Raw genomic sequence first — 22,125 nt, 5'->3', positions numbered from 1 at the left:
CTGCACACACGTATTAACCGTTTCACACTGCACCATCGTTACTGTTAGTGAAAAATTGGCCACAACCAAACTGTCCATCAGTAAAGGCACAGTAAACTAAATTATGCACAGCCATGGTCTGTAACTGTGTCCAGCAGTCAGAATACCAAAGAGACCTAGCTGTGGCATTATTGTGGAAAAACCACTAACACACATTGAGTAGAAAAGGAAATTTTAAAAATAATAGCTAGAGAATGATATAATTATGTTCAAACAAATAGTTTTTTCTACAACATTCACACACATAGAAAGTAGTCTGGAAGTACACATATCAAACTTGATTCTAATGTACTGTTTTAACATTTTATAATGAGCACGCCTTTATGTATTGATTATATAATTCAATTTGAAAAATTGCTGCCACTTCTTGGCAGTTGTCTATAGTCTTGAGATTTCTAATTCTTTCTCTTCTACCATCTACATTGTTGATCTTTCAGTACCTCTTTACCACTTTGGTGGGAAAGACACTAATGCGATCCACCAATCTAATTCAGCTTTCCTAAGTTTCTGTTTGTCCTCATTTGTGTGTGTGTGTGTGTGTGTGTGTGTGTGTAGTAAGTTCTATACAATTTTATCACCTTTGTAGGTAAACATCCAGTACCTCAGTTAAGATACTTACTGTATAGTGCCATTGTTTCAGGATCCTATGTGTTGGCCTTTTATAACCACACCACTCTCTTCCCAATCTCTTCTACCTCCCCACCTACAGTCCTGTCCCTAACCTCTGATCACCATTAATCTTTCCTCCATTTCTAACATTTTTTTCATTACAAAAAATTTAAATAAATAGAATCCTATTGTGTAGAACCTTTCCTGATTGGCTTTTTTCCCATTCAGTATACACTAGGATTAATCCAAATTATTGTGTGGACAACAGTTTGTTCCTCCTTTTTGCTGAGTAGTATTTTATTGTATGGATATACCATACCATAGTACAGAGTTTTGTTTCTAGTTTTGTGCTATTACAAATGAAGCCACCGTGAATATCTGTGTACAGATTTTAATATGAACATAAGTTTTAATTTCTCTTAAATGCCCAATAATGCAATTTCTAGGTCATATGGTAGGTGCATGTTTAGTTTTATAAGAAACTGTCAAACTGTTTTCAAGAGTGAAAACTACCATCTGACATTCCCATCAGCAATGTGAGTATCCAGTTTCTCTGTATCCTTGCCAGCATTTGGCATTGTCACTATTTTTTGTGAGCTATTCTGATTAGCAAATTGTGGTTTCAATTTGATTTCCCTAATGATTAAAGATATTAAGCATCTTTTCATATGCTTGTTTGCCATTTCTATATCCTCTTTGGTGAGATGCCCGCTCATATCTTTTGCCTATTTTTTAGTTGGATTCTGTTTTTACCGTTAAGTTATATATTCTAGATACTAGTCCTTTGTCAAATATGCAGTTGAAAATATTTTCTCCCAGAATGTGGCATGTCTTTTTATTCTTTTCAAGTGGGATTTTAAGAGCAAAAATTTTTAATTTTGATGAGGTCTAAGCTCCATGATTTATTTTACATCCAAGTTAGTTAGCATGTAGTGCAATAATGATTTCAGTAGAATCCAGTGATTCATCCCCTACATATAACACCTAAGTGCTCATCCCAACAAATGTCCTTCTTAATGCCCTTTGCCCATTTAGCCCACCCCTCCACAAACCCCTCCAGCAACCCTGTTTGGTCTCTATATTTGAGAATCTCTTCTGTTTTGCACCCTCCCTGTTTTTTAAATTCAGTCATTCTCGTTCCTTGTCTGACCTCCAGCTATTTACAGGGGCATTACCTGGCAGTACATACCCTGATTCTCACTGCTAATGAAATTAAGTCTTTGTGATCACTCATTAACCACCTCTATTCTTTTCATTCCAATTCAATCTATAATCTCATTACAAAGATCTACATTTGAAGTCCAGTCAACTTTAGTAAGAGTAATAGGTGATGGGAAATAAAAATGAAAACTCCTATCTACTAGAGTGTTAAAACCAAACTTCTAGCTACAGAGTAGAAGTTTGCTAGGGCCCAAACCTCCACAATGAAAATAGCTTCTGTGGGAAGATAAGGAGCTTGATCATATAAACTCTTAACAATTCTTTTCGCAAAAAACAAAACAAAACAAAAAACCAAAAAAAATTCTTTTCACTTCATGAGCCTAACAGATCCATATGTTTAGGAAATATATCCCATTATTTTTGAAGCAAGCTATTTTCATAATGAAGAATTAAAGCATACATAATTAGTACAACTGTTCTTTTTTGGTTTATTCCAACACTTGAATCTCATATTTTTCATCACTGCCCATAATCTGTAGCTTTGAATTTCCTGACCACTCTATGTTTCTGGTTTTCTTCTACACCCAACAAGCTAAAATTTAAAAGTACCTGGAAATCAGCGAGGGAAAGGAAATACATGCCAATTTTTTAGTGAACTAGAAATCCAAAACCAGTCTCTTATGTGCAACATTCCTTCCATCCCAAATATGTCAATGTGATGCATAATGCATCAATACCGTGTATACAAATAAACGCATAAGAAATAACAGCAATGATAATGAAATCAGAAATGGTGGTGTGTTGGAGATGAAGTGAACGTAGGGTAGGATAAAAATCAATAAGCAATTAAAAAAAGATTGAACAATCTTAATAAGTTCACCAACCTATTTGACTTAAAGAATCCAATCCTGCTGTGATAAACAGTGGTTTATTTTGATCCACACATATTGATTTGCTACATGGATAAGAAGAAAAAAGAGTCTAATTTAGTTTAGCAATCGAATATCCTGCCATGCTCTACTGTAAATACAAGAGCCAGGTTTTATGTCTAGCTACTGGTGAGAGAGCACACTGCTCCTAAATGAATGAGTGAATATCAATTTAAATTATTTCAAATATTAAAGTCCGGCATTAATAAAGACTTTATAGGGGGGAAAAAGTGACAGACGCAAATTACCTTAAATGACAACCAAGAAAAGGAGCAAGTTTAAGAAAAATGTACAAAGTACAATTATCAATTCAATTTCTATAATCAATGTAAGAAAATGATAATACAGGGAAAGCTACTAAGATTACAGAAATAAAGTAAAAGAAATCAGGGAAACAAGGGTAGTAGTATGATTATTTTATCCTAATCCTTAGGCATTACATAACATTTTAGTTATAATATTTGAGAAATATTTAACATAGGAAACAAGAAATAATATGAAATTATTTCTCTAAGAAGAGCCACCTGGAGGCCCTTTCCTATCAAGAAACAAAGCCTGATATGAGCAATAATCAGAGGAGATTATTATTGGCAAAAAATAATAAAAAGATATAAAAAATCTATTTTAACAGTACCTTCTGTCAATGCCAAATGCTAACTGGTTGATAACTCCACGTATTTTTAGTAATAGAGCTTCTGATTTACTGGTAAACTAAAAAAAATCAGGAGAACAAATTATATGCTCTGCTTTCAGATCACAGAAACAGGTAAAATAAATATGGCTTTGAACACGTGCAAATTGCAGACAGAATTACTATTTATTTGCCCAACACACTTGTTTGAGTAGACAAAAAACCTGAATAAAGGACAATAAAGAAATCTCAATAAATTTTAACTCGCTCTTCACATTTTATGAGTGCATGATACGGAAGGGACTGGTGTTTATGCACTGGTCATTTCGGCTACTCCCACATATGGCTCATAACTATTGCCCAAATGCAATCTGGTTGGTAGAAAATAGAAGGTTTACATCATAAATGACTTTTCCATCCAAGGGCATAGTACTGTCTTCCAAAAGGCCAACATGGAGGCTACAGACTAATTCAACAATACTGATAGTCATTAAAATGATCATTTAACTTTTCAGAATTGCCTTTGAGCCTGCAAAACAAGTTCCTGAAGATTCTCAGTGGTGGTATATAACTAGAGTGACCATCACCAGAACACTTCAGAGAATGAAAGGGGGTGGGTACTATTAATAATTAAGTTGAGGGGCGCCTGGTCGGTGGCTTGGTCGGTTAAGCGTCCGACTTCTGCTCAGGTCATGATCTCATGGTCCGTGAGTTCAAGCCCCGCATCAGGCTCTGTGCTGACAGCTCAGAGCCTGGAGCCTGTTTCAGATTCTGTGTCTCCCTCTCTCTCTGCCCCTCCCCTGTTCATGCTCTGTCTCTGTCTCAAAAATAAATAAACATTAAAAAAAATAGTAATAATTAAGTTGAGACATCAGGTGAAAATCAGGGTATGTGGTTGGTTACCCTACAAATCTTTTAAGACTAGATTTGTTTTTTGGAAATACCAAAAGTTACTCAGCCAAATAATAGTTAACATGTATGAAAGTGGGAAAAACAACCATGAACCAAAATGACATGGAATTTTATAAGGCAAAGAAATCAGTTTTCAGGATAAGATTCATTCTGGATTAAGAACAGACTCTCTCCGGGCACCTGGGTGGCTCAGTCGATTAAGTGTCCGACTTGAGCTCAGGTCATGATCTCACAGTTCGTGGGTTCAAGCCCCGCGTTAGGCTCTGTGCTGACAGCTGGGAGCCGGGAGCCTGCTTCAGATTCTGTGTCTCCCTCTCTCTCTGCCCCTCCCCCACTCATGCGCGCGGTCTCGCGCGCGCGCGCATGCTCGCTCTCTCAAAAATAAAATAAAATAACAAAATAATAAAAAAAAGAACAGGCTCCCAGGCAAATTATTTATTCATGTGAATATATAAAATTTAATACATTGACTTTTCAAAATTGAAATAATTTTAATACTTCCTTTGAAAGAAGGTTTAAAAGTATAAAAACTAACTGAATTTTTAAAACACAACTTCATGATGATCATGATGATGATGATGAATATGTGTGGAAAGGAAAATACCTCATCACAAACGTATTTCATAGAACTAACTGTAGGGCTGGGAGGACATGAGAAGTTTTCTGACTCAACTTCCCTATCTGCTGCATCAATTGCCTTGAAACATCCTCCTCAAATAGCTGTAGAGCCTCTGCTTGTATCAACTCAATGGGAACTCATCACCTCCCAAAGCGGTTCATTCCATTTTCAGATAATGGTAGGATTAGAGAGTTCTTTCTTATTTTGATCTAAACTCTTGTTGATTGCTTGTTCTTGACTCTAAGAGAGCAAAGAATATACCTATTCCCTCTTCCATGGGACAGTCCTTTGAATATTTAAAAAGCATTATCACATTCTAGATGATGTGAGACTCCTCCTCATATATCACATTTTTAAATCTCCAACCATCCTGGCAGCTCTCCACTGAATCTGGTCCTACCTCTCAATGTTTTTCTATTTTTATTTTTAATAACTTTATTAGATTGCTCATAATAGTGAATCCATTTTCTTGACTGAATTTTAAAGGATCTGGCAATCTTGTAAAGCAACCCCAAACTGTCCTCCTTGAAGTGAAACTGAAAGACGGGGCTTTGAAACTTTGGCTACTGTCTTCTTGGTCTGGGAAGCTAGACAAGCTGTATGGTTCTCTTGATGGTCTAGAAGTGCTCCTCTAACCCAACTTCTCATCCCTCAGGCTTACTGAAAGCTGAGATGAAGCCTTTCTCAAATCCGTTCCCTAGAAAACCCTGATGATTTAGGGCCATCTAGGCCTGCTGGGTCCTGGCTTGGTCTGACTTCATCTAAATTTGTACCCTTAAGACCAGACTGGGCCCTGACTGATCATCAAGTGTGATCTGCTCTTAAAGAAAGAGATTTCCCTCAGCTAACTAACCAGATCTGTGGGGCTTTATCTTGTGGTAAAAATAAGAAACTACAAGATCCATCGTCTTTGCTTCTGTATCTTGGAGGAATCATTCATTTTTAAACTCCCGTATCTTTTTGAAATAGTAAAAATAAGTATTTCTAGGGCGCCTGGCTGGCTCAGTTAGAGCATGCGACTCTTGATCTCGGGGTTGTGAGTTTGAGCCCCACATGGGTGTAGAGATTACTTTAAAAAAATTAGGTGGGGCGGGGGGGCAGGGCTAGGTGCCTCAGCTGATTAAGCGTATGACTCTTGGTTTTGGCTTGGGTCATGATCTCATAGTTTTGTGAGTTTCAGCTTTATGTTGGGCTCTGCCCTAGCAGCACAGAGCCTGCTTGGGATTCTCTCTCTCCCTGTCTGCCCCTCCCCCGCTTGTGCTGTCTGTCTCTCTCTAATAAATAAAAACTTAAAAAAAAATTAGGGGTGCCTGGATGGCTCAGTCGGTTAAGTGTCTCTTGATTTCAGCTCAAGTCATAATCTCACGGTTTGTGGGATCAAGACCCACATCGGGCTCAGCGCTGACCGCATGGAGCCTGTTTGAGATTCTCTCTCCCTCTCTGCCCCTCCCACACTCACGCATGCACACTCTCTCAAAATAAACACATAAACTTTTTAAAAAAACTCTAAAGGGGCGCCTGGGTGGCGCAGTCGGTTGGGCGTCCGACTTCAGCCAGGTCACAATCTCGCGGTCCGTGAGTTCGAGCCCCGCGTCGGGCTCTGGGCTGATGGCTCGGAGCCTGGAGCCTGTTTCCGATTCTGTGTCTCCCTCTCTCTCTGCCCCTCCCCCGTTCATGCTCTGTCTCTCTCTGTCCCAAAAATAAATAAACGTTGAAAAAAAAATTTAAAAAAATAAAAAATAAAAAATAAAAACTCTAAAAAAGAATATTTCCAAAGTACTCTGTCAATTTAATATGTAAGCAGATACAGTATAAACATAAAAGGTACTGAGTTTTAAGAAAATACACAATGCAATTTATTTGGAGTATTCTGAAAAGTATAAAATGTTACCTTTGGTCATAATATACTACCCATGAAGGCTAGGGGCTAGCCCATGTTGTCTCCTGCTTCCCCTGAGCACTTTCATTTAGGGGGAAAAAGAAACCATTCAAATGGGAAGATACTATTTCTTTCAAATAAAAGTGCTTTTATATCTTATTGCATTAAAGGATATCCTTTATCCTTTGGTCCTGCTGTGGAACGTAATGATAACAGTTATAATAAGCAACATTTATTAAGGAACACTTTGTTTCAGGCACTGTGGTGAGCCTGTCACGTTACTTTCTTTTATCCTCACAACAACCCTATGAAGAAGGGGCACTATTTTTGTCTATTTTACCCTGTTGGAGACTGAGGCTTAAGTGAGATTATGTGACCAGTCTGAGATCACACATCTAGAAAGTGGTTGCCCTCAGATTCAAACCCAGGCAGCAAGACTCCCGAGTTCATGTTTTTAACTTCTACAACAAAGAGCGGTGTTTTTTTTTTTTTTTAAGTTTAAAAAAGAATATTTTGTTAAGGTTTTTTTTTCCCCCTTTACTCTTAAGAAAATACAGATTCTCGGGGCGCCTGGGTGGCTCAGTCAGTTAAGCGTCCAACTTTGGCTCAGGTCATGATCTCGTGGTCCCTGAGTTTGAGCCCTGCATCGGGCTCTGTGATGACAGCTCAGAGCCTGGAACCTGTTTCAGATTCTGTGTCTCCCTCTCTCTCTGACCCTCCCCCATTCATGCTCTGTTTCTCTCTGTCTCAAAAATAAATAAACATTAAAAAAAATTAAAAAAAAAAAAAAGAAAATACAGATTTTCATTCTTAAGGGGAAACTAAAAATGAATAAGTTAATAGCCAGTTTCTCTCTTTAAGATGGACTGGGGCTTATGGGCATAAGCAGCTGCTCCAAAGACATGGAAGGCCATCTAGCAAAGGGTGTTCTAGAAATACATTATCAAACACTGTAACAAGAGGGTTTGGGGGCAATGGGAACGGAAAGGAGGGGATTATGTGCATTAGTAAAAGCATTAGTATTTATAACTGTGCATCAAGTTGCTAACTTTTCTAAATTTGGTGCTGTCTACTCAAGCCAAAGGGTAGGAAAGGTACAAACCATTAATGATGCTCCATAATAATGTGCAACAAATCGAAGTGTCTTGCATATAACCTTTCTCTTCTCAGAGTCAAAATCCTGAAGAAATACATTATTAAAAAGAAAAAAGTTGAGAGAATTAAATATCTGTAGCAGGAAGGTACAAATTATTAAGTGTGGAAATAGATGATTTTTTTCTTTTTTTGGAACATACTCTGAGGAGTAGGATTCCATTACCTTGATATTTGTTTCTATAGAGAGTTGAACAATAGCTGCGGCCTTCCAGAACTATAGCTGTCAGATCTTTCCTTGTTTAAACATGTAGCTCAACAGAATTGAGATATGAGCACACATTTTATAGTGTGGAATACCCTAGGGATTCTCTGACAAGCAAAGATAAGAAGAAACCAATTTTCTGCTTTCTTCAATTTAAAAGTTGGGGAGGAAGTCCTTTCCCTCAGTGACTGGGTGAAAGATTCAGTTTCTTGAGCTACCTTATCCCCATTCTACTGCTTCATCCCCAGTCCACTGTATTTTTATTGTTCTTTACATATTTTCACTTTCCCAACTATATCCTCTTTTCCAGATCTTTAAGATGTGTGACTCCTTGACCTCTCCCTTCCAGCGTCATTGTTCTCATTTCACTATTATTTTTGTTCCTGTCCCAAGCATAAACAACCACCTTAACTAGAAGTGGAAAAGCTTACCTGAAAAATATCATATTTACTTCCAATTATGACCAGAGGTATCAGAAATGGGTCGACTAATTCACGATCCTGTTAACAAACATATTTCATTGATTTATTGTAATTAACTGTTTAATACTATGTATTCAGCAAATTCTATTTACTTCCAAAAATACACCTTTTTAGTCTCTTCGTAGATGTTGACTTTGTTTGCTTGACATGTTCTAATATTTAACTTCCACTAAGTTATATTTCTCAAGTGTAAAACTAGAAATGGCAGTTCCCTAAGTTACCATCATGTTCTGTCCTATTCTCTTAAATAACATGCCATCTTCCTGTTTTTGTTTCTTACTACTTGGAATTATCTTTTGTTGCTATAGCATTCACACTGCATAGATGTGAACCATAAGCTGTTACTTTTGTCCTGATATTCGTGATGTAAAACACACTCATATAAACCCTGGACAATGCCAGATACTGCTGTGGGTTTTCCAGAAGATGATATTCATGACTGTATTTAAAGGACCTGTGTTACCATCATTGCAACTTTGTAATTTTATTAGTTGTCAGAGGATCAAAGGACACGGAATATGGGACAGATACCAAATGAATGTAAAACACAGGGTGGCGAGAAAGGCTGTTAAAACTCTACTCCTTGCTTAAATGTGTAGCTTCATCTAGTTTTGCCAGGTGAGTTTTTGTACAGTCTTGTTTTTTTATCTTCATTTTATAGAGATTATAAAATCAATATCAAACTACTACTTCACCCTATTTCTTTTGATTGGTATAATATGCCGTAACAGTCACAGTGGATGTCTACCAAGAAGACATAAGACATCTTTCTCCTGGTTTTGCTCTCACTGAGGTTTTATCAAATTGCTATCATTTTCCAGTGAACAAGTTCATCTACATCAAATGAATTTCCAATCACGCATAAAAATCTCAGCAAGTTGTTTGTGATGTTGTCTTTAGCTATGTATTGGGCTAAGGATTCCGGGAATAATCCCAACAGCAACTCACCGGATGGTCCTTCTGCATATTACTCCATATCCTCTGTCTCATCTCAGAGGCTGCTTTGGAATTTGTCTTCCCCAGTTTCATTATCATTTTATCGACATGGCTTTTCATGGCTTGCAACAGATTTTCCATGGTGGGCCAAAGGTCATTAGGTTTTGAAAGATCCAGAACAAGAACAATAGAAAATGTCCTAAAAAACAAAAACATCTCTTAAAGAAGACTCACAATAATTACTGTTTTGAAACGCTATTATACTGAAATTCATTATTTAAGAACACTACAGCTTAAGGAAAAAATAAAACAGCAATTTTCTAAGAAAACACACACACCCTCCAAAGTCATAGCCTTATTTTTTCTTTAAATGTTTTTTTTTTTTTTTTTTAACGTTTATTTATTTTTGGGACAGAGAGAGACAGAGCATGAATGGGGGAGGGGCAGAGAGAGAGGGAGACACAGAATTGGAAACAGGCTCCAGGCTCTGAGCCATCAGCCCAGAGCCCGACGCGGGGCTCGAACTCACGGACCGCGAGATCGTGACCTGGCTGAAGCCGGACGCTTAACCGACTGCGCCACCCAGGCGCCCCTAAATGTTTTTATTTTTGAGAGGAAGTGTGTGCGGGGGAGGGACAGAGAGAGGGGGACAGAGGATCTGAAGTGGGCTCTGCGCTGACGGCAGTGAGCCTGATGCGCGGCTCAGACTCATGAACAGTAAGATCGTGACCTGAGCTGAAATGGGACACTCAACTGATTGAGCCACCCAGGCACCTCCAAAGTTACAGCCTAATTTATTCCAGTGCTTTTCTCTAGTGGTATTTAAATGTTACAACCACCAGTGGCACTGAAGGTTTCATTTGTACTGATAATAATCCAGTTCAAAGAATCTGCAAGCAGTTGGGTTCAACAGCGTCATGTTTAGATCTGATTTCACTGTATGCGCCAGAGAAGGGAAGCAAAAATAGTTAAGAGCAGCAGCAACAACACACCATTAGGTGAAGAACACATTTACTGATGGACTCAGCCAGCGGACTACATCATTTATGCCATCTTCACAACAACCCTTCCTGGAAGATGCTATGATGTCCATTTTATGGATTAGAAAGCTGAGACACAGGTTCATATGACTAGTAAATTGTAGAGCTGGAGATCCAAAGCCACACATTTCTGCCATACTGTGGTGCGTCTCTGAAAGCACACCCCTGACCACCACACACACCACTGCCACTGCCACGTGAATGTGTACCTGTGTTCATGTGAGTCCAACGTAAATCTAAACTCAGCAACAACAAACCGGTTTAAAAATGGGCAAAAGACTCAAATAGACATTTCTCCAAAGAAGATGTACAGATGGCCATCAACATAAGAAAAGATGCCCAACATCCCTAATCATTACAGAAATGCAAACCAAAACCGCAATGAGATGCTACTGCATACCCATTAGGATAGCTATGGGAAACCAAACCCAAAACAAAACAGTAACAAGTGTCGGTAAGGATATAGAGAAATTGGAGGCACCCAGGTTGTTCAGTCGGTTAAGCCTTTGATTCGGATCTCATGGTTTGTGGGTTCGAGCCCCACATCAGACTCTGTACTGACAGTGCAGAGCCTGCGTGGGGTGTCCTCCCTCCCTCTCTCTCTGCCCCTCCCATACTCATGGGTGTCTCTCAAAAAAAATAAATATTTTTAAAAAGGATATAGAGAAATTGAAACCCTTGTGCATTGCTGGTGGGAATGTAAAACGTAAAATTCCTACATTTGTTAAACAGTATGCCGGTTCCTCAAAAAATTAAACATAGAATTACCATATGATTCAGTAATCCCACTTCCAGGCGTATTTGAAATCAGGGACTCAAGCAGACATTTGTACACCAGTGCTCCTAGCAGCACTATTCACAACAGACAAAAGGTGGAAACGACCCAAATGTCCATCCGTGGATGAATGCATCAACATAATGTGTTATATACACACAAAAGAAGATCAGTGGAACATCCTTACAAAGGAAAGAAATTCTAACGCAGCCTACAACATGGGTGAACCTGGAAGACATTATGCAAAGTGAAATAAGCCAGGCTCAAAGGACAAGTATTACATGATTTCATTTACAGGAGGTACCTAGAGTGGCCAGATTCATAGAGACAGAAAGTATAAAGATGACTGCCAAGGGCTGGGGAAGGGGACAGTAGAGAGTCATTAACTCATGGGGACAGAGTTTCAGTTCAGGAAGATGAAAAAGTTCTGGAGATGGATGGTGGTGATGGTTGCACATCAATGCGAATATACATAGTGTCAATAAACTGCACACTTAAAAATGGCTAAAATGATAAATGTTATGATATTTTATCAAAATAAAAAATAGATCTAGGACTATTTCAGAAAGTGGTCATAATAAGCATGGAGAGCCATAACCATGGGCTACTGTATCCTCGATCAACAGGACAAACATCCTGCTAGTATGTGTAGCAAGGAATTATAATACATGTTAGTTACTTTATAATATTGTCAGTTATTTTGCTCAGTTTGAGCAAACCAGCTATTTTGTGTAATTGAAGCGAAACAGTACTTTACTATATAGGTGTCACTTCAGAAAAAAGTCTTTTAGACAGTAATTATCAGGATTTTCTATAAAATTAGTGTGCCGTTAAACTGTCCAGCCAATCATATCTACATCATTTCAATAAACTCATAATAGCTTTGCTTGACTATAACAAATAATATATATTTTTTAATAGTAAAGAAATCAATTTTATTTCAGAGGTTTGGTATGGTTAAATGCTTGTAAAAAACGACTGTGGTTTCACTTTTTCTTATTGTGGTAAGATGTATATAACATAAAATTTATCATTTTTCCAAATGAAAAATAAAAAATTTAAGTGAAAACAAGACAGAATTCTCGACTTTTTTCCAAGATTAAAATTTGTTTCCATTGCACTGGAAACACTTGTGTTACCTTTACCTTCATAGCAGATGACAGCTAACTTTTTTTTTATATGAGTGTAGTTGACACAGGATGTCACATTAGTTTCAGGTGTACAACTTAGTAATTGACAAGTGTCTACATAATGCTGTGCTCACCACAAGTGTAGCTGCTATCTGTCCCATTACATCGCCATCTCAATATCATTCACTGTGTTTCTTACACTGTGCCTTTTATTCCTATGACTTACTCATTCCATAACTGGAAGCCAGTATCTTGCACCCTTTACCCGTTGTGCCCAGCCCCTACCCACTTCCCCTCTGGCAACCATCAGTCTGTTCTCTGTATTTACAGGTCTGATTCTACTTTTGGTTTATTCTTTTTTTTTTTTTTTAATTCCATTTATGAGTGGAATCTTATGGACCCTCTCGGTCCGTCCATGTTGTCTCAAACGGCACAGTATCATCCTTAAAAAAAGTTTTTTTTAAAAAAACTCAACAGCTCTTTAAACAGGGAATGAAACCACAGGAAATGCTCCATTACAAATTATCTAAACTCTGTTCAGTGTATTTATAATTATTCTCTGAACAATCATTTTAAAGATAAACAGTATCTAATAGCATTTGGCAATATTATTTTTCTCAAGTTGCTAGGCTTTGTCCAACACAAGGAAGTTAATTATGTGTCAGATTGATTCCAGTCACAAAACACTCTTGAGATTTGCAACATTAGGAATGAAATGTTTTTCATGAATTTCTTAACCACTCAGCAACCTACTTTGGACGCAGGCCTACTGCTCCCCTTCCCTCTGGTCATCAAAACCTTCACCTCCCCTCTCTCCTAAAGCAAGCTGTGGCTGCCCTGGGGTAGAACCAGGGGAATGAAGAAGACCCAAGAACTCACAAAGTGAGGCATTAAAGAAGCTGTGCAGGGGCACCTGGATGGCTCAGTTGGTTGGGCCTCCGACTTTGGCTCAGGTCATGATCTCGTGGTTTGTGAGTTCAAGCCCCTCGACGGGCTCTGTGCTGACAGCTCAGAGCCTGGGGCCTGCTTTGGATTCTGTGTCTTCCTCTCTCTCTCTGCCCCTCCTCTGCTCATGCTCTCTCTCTCTCTCAAAAATAAATAAACACTAAAAAAAAAATTTTTTTAATAAAAAACTAAAGAAGCTGTGCAAAAATGTGGCTTCCTGCAGAAACCAGAATTTCCACAAGGCCATCAGGTGCAAAGCCTCTTGGGCCAGAGGAAGTGAGTGACAAAGTCAGGGCCAGAACTGAAGCCAGCTCAGAACCCAGATAAGAGCAGCTCCCAGCCATTTTCACTCCTTTCTGCCCCTGGGCACACTGACTGGCAGCTCTGGTTCCTCAGCAACTCCCGTCCTTGCCTTCTCTCAACCACACCACCAGGAGCGGTCCTAACTCCCAGTGGCCTCAATTATTTTTCTCTGTTAAAGGAGGACAAATGAAAATCAATATAGCCGTAAAATTCCATGTTTCTGAAAAAGTATGTCAGGGGCATATGGTGGTTACAAATGAAAAAGAAAGATCTAAACATATATATAAAACATCCTAAATCTGTACAAAGTATATTTATAATGTCATTTTTTAAAGTTTATTTATTTGAGAGAGACAGAAAGAGTGCACATGAGTGTGGAAGGAGCAAAGAGGCAGAGAGAGAGAGAGAGAGAGTCAGTCCTAAGCAGGCTCCACGCTCAGTGCAGGACCCGACATGGGGCTTAATCTCAGGAACTGTGAGATCATGACTTGAGCCAAAATCAAAAATCAGACGCCTAACTGACTGACCCACCCAGGCGCCCCCATACAATATATTTATAAATGCTGAAAACACTGAAACAACGACCTCGGCATGTTAACAGTGGTTATTTCTCAGGTGATTAAGGGCGCTCTTACTTTCTTCAAACCTTTCAACATTTTTCCAAGATTTCTACATGAACATATACGGTACTATTTTTATAATAAGTAAAAGACAGTAAATTAAATTTATTTAAAAGAAAAAATATCGCTGAAAAAATAAAGCCAACATTATCTGTACCCAACTAGCTATGGAAAAACAATTGCGTTAACCGGAAACAATTCCATACCCTAAAGATCTAAGTGGCTGAAATGTAACAAATAATAGTGCAGCCCTTTGTATTTGGTCCAGGCAGCAGCAATGGTTTGTGTTAAACTCTGACAAAAGTAAGATCTTTCAGATGTAAAAATCTGTTTTCCTTGGCTGAGACACATTCCCAGGAACATTGTGAGAAATGTCACAATTTTCCACATCTGATTTGGCCAACATGTGGGAGTCATTGTCAGGAAACGCCACCAAAGAGTTTGAGGTTTTCCCCAAGTTTCTATTTCTTTTCGGTCAGCAAATAGACTTTCTCCCTCCGCAAACTCAGTGTTCCCTTGGGTGAAGCTTCAACAGTACTAATTAGCATTAAATTCAAAGGTAGACTTACCATATACAGCTGAAGAAAAAACTCAGGGTTGAATCAGCTTACACTTGGATGGGTATTCAAAAGAATTAAGCTTTTCAAATTCATGTTTGCCAAGTGAATTCATTGCTCAAGTGTTATTTGACATACTTTGTTTTCAGGCTTGCAAAATATGTTACTGGTTGGAATGCCAGCTGTCAGCACAGGCCAGAACCCTGGTTCTTTTAAAATCTCTTTGAAAGCATTATACTTTAAGTGCATAGAAAGGAAGAGAGTATAAACCTTCAGCAACAGAAAACTGTCCCCCCAAATTCCGATTCCTGAAAGCCTACTCATATTCATCCTGTGGACACCACTGGGTACTTACTAACAACCGTTCCTGGATCTGGCTCACTTACCGTAAGGTGTCACTTGTGATGGGTATGCTGATTAAGTCCAATAAAGAGGTCCCTCCACCTAGTTCCCAAAAGTGAGCAATATCTTTTGGCTGAAACAAACAAACAAACAAACAAACAAACAAAAACAGGCATTTTTCACATTAAATTTTTAAAATCTTCTTTGAATGTTAAATACTTCTTACACCTCATTAACATCAGTCAGTAATAATTATGGATACAAAATACTGTAGTCCTCAATAAACCTTGGCAATCAAAACTTTCCCCTTTCTCTGTCCCATCCCTCAAAATGCACCAAAACATCTATTCCAAAAAACAAAGATGAAACATTAACGTGGTAGGTGGGGAACAAGAAGAGACTGAACAACCGATTCCCTTTTTATAGGATTCTTTAAGTATTAGGGGAGTGAAACAGTGAGGCAGCCACGTGGCTTGGGAATACGACCATCTATTCCATGACAACCTTCTTGGACGACTAGCTAATTGCATCTCTGCTTCCATCCTGCTGCTGAGGAGCCTTTGGTAACACCACGATTGTGGGAGGAACTGACTGCTTCCACTTAGAACTCAGGGAACATGAAATCTGAGAAAGACATGGATCTTCCAGAATGAATATGGAAAAGCCCAACTTGCTAGCACAAAGTGTTAGAGAAAATAGGTGAAGAAAAATCACCTTTTTAATATATCTGTTGCCATGAACTTGGAAGAGATAGTCATTGAAGCAAGTTTTAGATGAATATATAGATTTTTGGCAAATTATCATCTCATACTCACTAAAATTGTTTTGCTGTTGATATTTGAATATTTGCTGTTGATATCTGAATTATTAATGTTCGTGGGGGAGGCAGTTTTGCGTTGGAAAATCCCCCTTGATTCACAATTTGACGAAGCGCAGTTCTTAGAGCTCTTCTCCACAGTGAAGCGGTGAAAGCAGTTTCAGCATTTCCAGTGAAAAGGGCAATCTCATTTATAGGTCATCACTCATGTCAAAATTCACGTTGAGTCACAAACACAGAGTTCTCCCACATCTCAATATATTAATGTTTTTTCTTTTCTTTTTAACCTCACAGTTTTAATAACGAACTTTCACTGACTTATCTAGAAAGCAGCAACAGGCAATGTTAACGCTTACACACTAATGATCAAACATTTGGACTAGATCGATCTGTAAAAATCTGCCTGTGTGACAGAAGTGGGGCCTTCTGTTATAGACGGTTCTTCCCTACACCTAACTCTATTTAAGAAAAGACCTTTTCATGGGAGAACTCCAAAAGAGGATTCTATTTTGAATGGTTTTATCCTTCTAACATACACCGTGCACTCTCCTTCCGTTCTGAATAATCTCCAACTTTCCTCTGAAGAGACACTCTAGTGAAAATAGGACTGTAACAAATTAGGGCCTCAGTCTCAAGTAGTATTACTAACTTCAAGATATGTTTGTAAAAATGCTAAGAATTTGGACTTTGAGTAGTACATTTTCATAAATATTCTACAAGTCAAACTCCTATTTTTCGCAGATTTTTTGGGAGACAGGATGTAACTCACAATATTATTCCCACTTGAAAGAAGAAAAAGCCACATTAACACAATTAATATAAATATGTCCAAAAACTGTAAAATAAAGTTACAAAGGAATCTTATTCCACATTTTAAGACACAACAAATGAGACGGCTAAATTATTTTCCTATTCAGGTTGCCTTCATGTCTGCTGAGTTGAATCTGACTTAAAAGCACATAGCTATGAAGTGTACAACTGGATATGTTTATTGATTACAGATAAGATGAAAATATAAAACAAAGTCAGCATCATTACTTCTCCATCCCCAGGCACAGCAATGTCACTTAAGAAGACACTCACTATATTATGCCCTTTTGTTCTTCTTCCATATGTATATTCCAAAGCTAAGGTTGGTTTTGGTGGCTCATCCCTGCACAATAAAGACAGATAGTATTACCATCATGGGTTTTCTTTTTTCTTTTCTTTTTTTTAATGTTTATTTGTTTATCCTGAGAGAGAGACAGCACTAGTGGGGGAGGAGCAGAGAGAGAGAGAGAGAGAGAGAGAGAGGGAGAGGGAGGGAGGGAGGGAGAGAGGGAGGGAGAGGGAGAGAGAGAGAGAGAGAGAGAGAATCTCAAGCAGTCTCCATGCTGTCAGCACAGAGCTGGATGCAGGGCTCGATCTCACGAAGTGGGAGATTGTGACCTGAGCCAAAGCCAAGAGTTAACCGACAGGACCACCCAGGCGCCCCCATTATGGGTTTTCTTATGCTATCATATTACCCAATTCATTTTTGCTTCCTCTTAAAAATGTTAATCTATTAGTAGAAAAGTTACTTTGTGGAATAGCACTGAAGTAAAAATGATAAAAAATTTGATGTAAAAGACAAGCCCTCAAAAAACCATCTTCGAGGATTTTTGTCACAGCTGCAAGGATGACCAATGGCACCGGCACAACGTCATAGTCCTTACAGGCACTGTTGGAGCGAGTGGAGAATGGAGTGCAGCTGGCAATGCTGGTGGCCATGTTAGGGGAAGCTCTTGGCATTCAGGTCACGTGGGGAGCACTTATACCAGGTTTTGCTCGGCCTCAATGTGGGGAGCTGTGAATCTATGATTATCAATTTAATGGAGATATCAACAGACTTTATGCAATTCTTTTATTTTTTTTAATGTTTATTTATTTTTGAGAGAGAGAGACAGAGTGTGAGTGGGGAAGGGGCAGAGAGAGAGAGGGAGACACAGAATCTGAAGCAGGCTCCAGGCTCCGAGCTGTCAGCACAGAGCCCAATGCGGGGCTCGAACTAACAAACCATGAGATCATGACCTGAGGCCAAGTCGGACACTAAACCAACTGAGCCACCCAGGCACCCCACAATTCTCTATTTTAAATCCCAGCCCAAACATGGGCATCATTTAACTAGCGAGAGCTGCAAACTAACAACAAGTCCTAAAGACATCAACAAGTCCTAAAAACTGACAAATGGTTTGATGAATTATTTACACTGCAGCTTACATTGTTTGGTAAACAGCTTTATTGTATATATGTACTTATTTACTTCAATTTCTTATAGTACAAATGTGTATCATAAATTTACCTTCGTCACCATTTTTCAGTGTATGGTTCAGTAGCATGTTAAGTATATTCACCTTGTTGCACAAACTCTAGAACATTTTCATCTCGCAAAACTGAAAGTCTATACCCATTACACAATAACTCGCCATTTTCCCCTCCCTCCAGACCCTGGCAAACACCATTCTACTTTCTGTTTCTGTGAATCTGACTGCTCTGAGATACATCATATAAATGGAATCATACAGTATACATCTTTTTGTGACTGGCCTATTTCACTTAGCATAATGTCCTCAAGGTTCATCCGTGTTGTAGCATGCGTCAGAATTTCATTCCTCTTTAAGGCTGAATAATATTGGTATATATCTTTTTAATGTGGAGAAGAGAATTTTTAAATTTGTGATTTATATATTTATCTTTATTAAATATCTTGCATATCATCCCTACATATATATTTTTTGATACATATATAGAATATTTGGTTATATTTGCTTTTATAAAAGATACAAATTTTCTTTTATGAAACAAAATGCTACTTTTAAGACAAAATTTATAAGCTCTGATATTCAATGTATAATAGAACTATTTTTTTTTTTTTCAAGTAAACTATCAAGGAACTGAAATGAAGAATTTTCAGTTCAGTGTTGTATTTCAAAGTATTTCATCCTAAACTGATGTTGTGTTAGAGAACTTGTTTGTAGAAAGAAACACATATGGTCAAAAGAGAGCCATGATTCCAGGGGATGGAAATATGATGCAGGTGTCACTATAGACGGTTCTTCTAAGAAACAATTTTGTTGGTGAAAGGAATTACACAAAGTCAGGATTCTATCATTTGAATTCTTCACTAGTATTTTTCAAATGGATGACGTTTCTTTAATGTGACCTTGAGACAAAGTTACATCTATTTTGATATTTTTTGGAGAAGTTATAAGAAGTAGGTATTGGAATGAAGGGAACAAGCAGTTTCCTGCAATATCCTAAATCATAATCCTAAATCTTAATCTGATGACCATATAGGTTAGGAAGTATAAGAAACAAATGATAAAAAGTACAGTTTGAGGATCAACACTGTGCTTCAAAAATGTTTCCATGAACAATTTAAAGATTATAATTAATGTTCAGATAATAATGGACTAGGTAAAATAGAAGTAAATTAAATACCAGAGTAGCAGAGCCAAAAAGCAGCCAAGTACTATCGGAGTTACGTTCGTTGCTTCCCCACATAATAGGGAAACTCAGCATTAATCCTGTATAATTTTATTTATTTACTTTTGCTTATTGTTGGTTTTATCTTTAAAGGAGATTTTGGGGCTCCTGGGTGGCTCAGTCAGTTAATCGTCTAACTTCGGCTCAGGTCATGATCTCACGATTGCGGGGTTTGAGCCCCGCATCGGGCTCTGTGCTGACAGCTCAGAGTCTGGAGCCTGCTTTGGATTGTGTGTCTCCAGCTCTCTCTGCACCTCCTCTGCTCATGCTCTGTCTCTCAAAAAACAAATAAATGTAAAAAAAAATTTTTTTAAGGAGATTTTAAAGGCCATACAAAGAATTCACTAAGAAGTTATTGTTTGAATCTCAAAATTATTCACGTTCCCAAGTCTTTCAGAATTTAACTTGCCCTGTATAACTAGAATAAACAAAAAATATAGTCTAAAGGTTAACATAACACTTACCTGTCAAGACACCTTAGGATAATAGTAGTCTTTCCCTGGAAATAGAAAAAAAAAAAAAAAAAAAGAATACTGTGTTAATGTCACCCATATGTAAAATTTTGTTATTCGTAATTGTGGCCAAAAATAGCTTTTAATCACTCGAATGATAAATTACCTGGAAACTAGAAACTTTCAGAATTGTTCCTAAGTTTGATAAGTAGAAAAAGTTAACTGTCAACTTTCCATCACGGTGTAACTACACTGCTATTATTATAATTATGAAGTCCTGCAGATGACAAATACTAGCAAATCATACCTCACTTTAGTGGTCAACTTGGCAGCTGTCTGAAATTTTCTCTCTATTCATCAATGCTAATTACTGGTTAAGCAGATGATTAGTGTCTTCTAAAATGTTTTAATTCCAATTGTTGAAGTGGAAATAAAGAAAAAGGTAACATACAAATAAAGGACATATTGCAAATATGTTCAAAGTAGGCAATCCAAATACTGGGTTAGAGTATTTTTTGTCTGTCTTTTTATTTGTAGAGAAGGTACTCGTTCTAAGTTTTTTGTTAGGAGTCAGAAAATATAGGTTCTGGGCATCTCTACCACACGAAAGTTAACCTCACATTTTAGCCAGGGATTGGCTCAGTGGTTTAATCACACTTTCTTTTTTTTAATAGTAAAAGTTAAAAACAAAAAAGCCAAAAAAAGATCTCTTACAAGAAAACAGATAAAAGAGGAGAAGCAGGGAAAGCTCTAATGGAGGAAGCTGCTGGGTTCCAAGGAAAATAGTTTGGAAAATGCCGGACTGACAAAAACACAGACCATTTGACTAGGTAGGTTTTTTTCCTAAAACCTGTAATTTTTTTACCAAAAGAAAAAGATGATCACAAATAAATTACTCTGGATTATATCTGGGATATGATCAAATTGAATGACTTTTTTTTTTTAATAACGGGAAACATAAATAATTGGAATACGACCAAAAATGTATATTACTGAAGGATGTTTGCTGGCAGGTATTCTTTCAAAGTGAAAAACAAGAAAGGGGGTGCCTGGGTGGCGCAGTCGGTTAAGCGTCCGGCTTCAGCCAGGTCACGATCTCGCGGTCCGTGAGTTCGAGCCCCGCGTCGGGCTCTGGGCTGATGGCTCAGAGCCTGGAGCCTGTTTCCGATTCTGTGTCTCCCTCTCTCTCTGCTCCTCCCCCGTTCATGCTCTGTCTCTCTCTGTCCCCCCCCCCAAAAAAAAAAATAAACGTTGAAAAAAAAGAAAAACAAGAAATAACCTAAATTTCCCCCAATGGGGATTGGCTAATTTAATTATGACAATCCTTATAATGAAATAGCATGCAGCTGTTAGGAATGATGATCTAGGAAGATACTTATTGACATGGTAAAACATTTATGACAGATTAGCATAACTCTGTTTTCAATTTTAAAATATCTTTTCCTGCTTCTTTGAGATATACGTACATACATACGCATACACATTAACAGATTCAGAGAAAGACACAGAAACACACACACAAATAAATAGATCTAGAGGGATATCACTAAGCTAACAGTAAACATTTCTAGGTGATGGATTTGTTGGTAATTTATATTTTTATTATTTGGGTTTTTTTTAAGTTTATTTAGTTTGTGTGTGTGTATGTGTGTGCGTGTGTGAGAGAGAGACAGAGACAGAGAGAGAGAGAGAGAGAGAGAGAGAGAGAGAGAGAATCCTAAGCAGGCTCTGTCAGTGCAGAGCCCAATGTGGGGTCTGATCTCATGAACCGTGAGATCATGACCTGAGTCAGACGTTTAACCAACTGAGCCACCCAGGCACCTCTGGTAATTTTTTCTTTTTTTAAGAAAATCAGGATTTTCTAATTTTAATACAGTGAACATGTATCACATGTAGCATATTTTCGAAGTTTGAGATAAATGAAGACTGTAGTACAGTAGTCTCCTCTTATCCATGATTTCGCTTTCCACGGTTTCAGCTACTCATGGTCAACGGCAGTCTGGAAGCAGATGATCCTCCTTTGGACGTGTCATCATCAGGTCAGGAGTACCCTAGCGCTGCATCACTGTGCCTACACCATTTACCC

The 22,125-nt window shown here is 38.1% G+C and overlaps 1 protein-coding gene across 3 annotated transcripts in view; it reads right to left on the bottom strand.

The window, feature by feature from the left end:
- Nucleotides 1-22,125, bottom strand: part of DYNC2LI1 (dynein cytoplasmic 2 light intermediate chain 1) — a 56,046-nt gene that overhangs the window by 21,757 nt on the left and 12,164 nt on the right. For all 3 annotated transcript variants that reach the window (XR_007150782.1, XM_047852058.1, XM_047852056.1), the window contains exons 3-10: nucleotides 20,052-20,086; nucleotides 17,167-17,236; nucleotides 15,311-15,399; nucleotides 9,567-9,753; nucleotides 8,568-8,636; nucleotides 7,882-7,959; nucleotides 3,373-3,449; nucleotides 2,694-2,764 (exon numbers count right to left, since the gene is read on the bottom strand). Coding sequence is in view for 2 of the 3 variants with exons in the window: in XM_047852058.1 (XP_047708014.1) it covers nucleotides 2,694-2,764; nucleotides 3,373-3,449; nucleotides 7,882-7,959; nucleotides 8,568-8,636; nucleotides 9,567-9,753; nucleotides 15,311-15,399; nucleotides 17,167-17,236; nucleotides 20,052-20,086 (676 nt within the window). In the remaining variant the exon portion in view is untranslated. The remainder of the gene's footprint in view (nucleotides 1-2,693; nucleotides 2,765-3,372; nucleotides 3,450-7,881; nucleotides 7,960-8,567; nucleotides 8,637-9,566; nucleotides 9,754-15,310; nucleotides 15,400-17,166; nucleotides 17,237-20,051; nucleotides 20,087-22,125) is intronic.

The sequence above is a fragment of the Prionailurus viverrinus genome, chromosome A3 (assembly GCF_022837055.1).
Source record: "Prionailurus viverrinus isolate Anna chromosome A3, UM_Priviv_1.0, whole genome shotgun sequence".
Taxonomy (NCBI): domain Eukaryota; kingdom Metazoa; phylum Chordata; class Mammalia; order Carnivora; family Felidae; genus Prionailurus; species Prionailurus viverrinus.
Note: the sequence above shows the minus strand (reverse complement) of the source record. Positions and strands in the feature narration are given on the sequence as shown.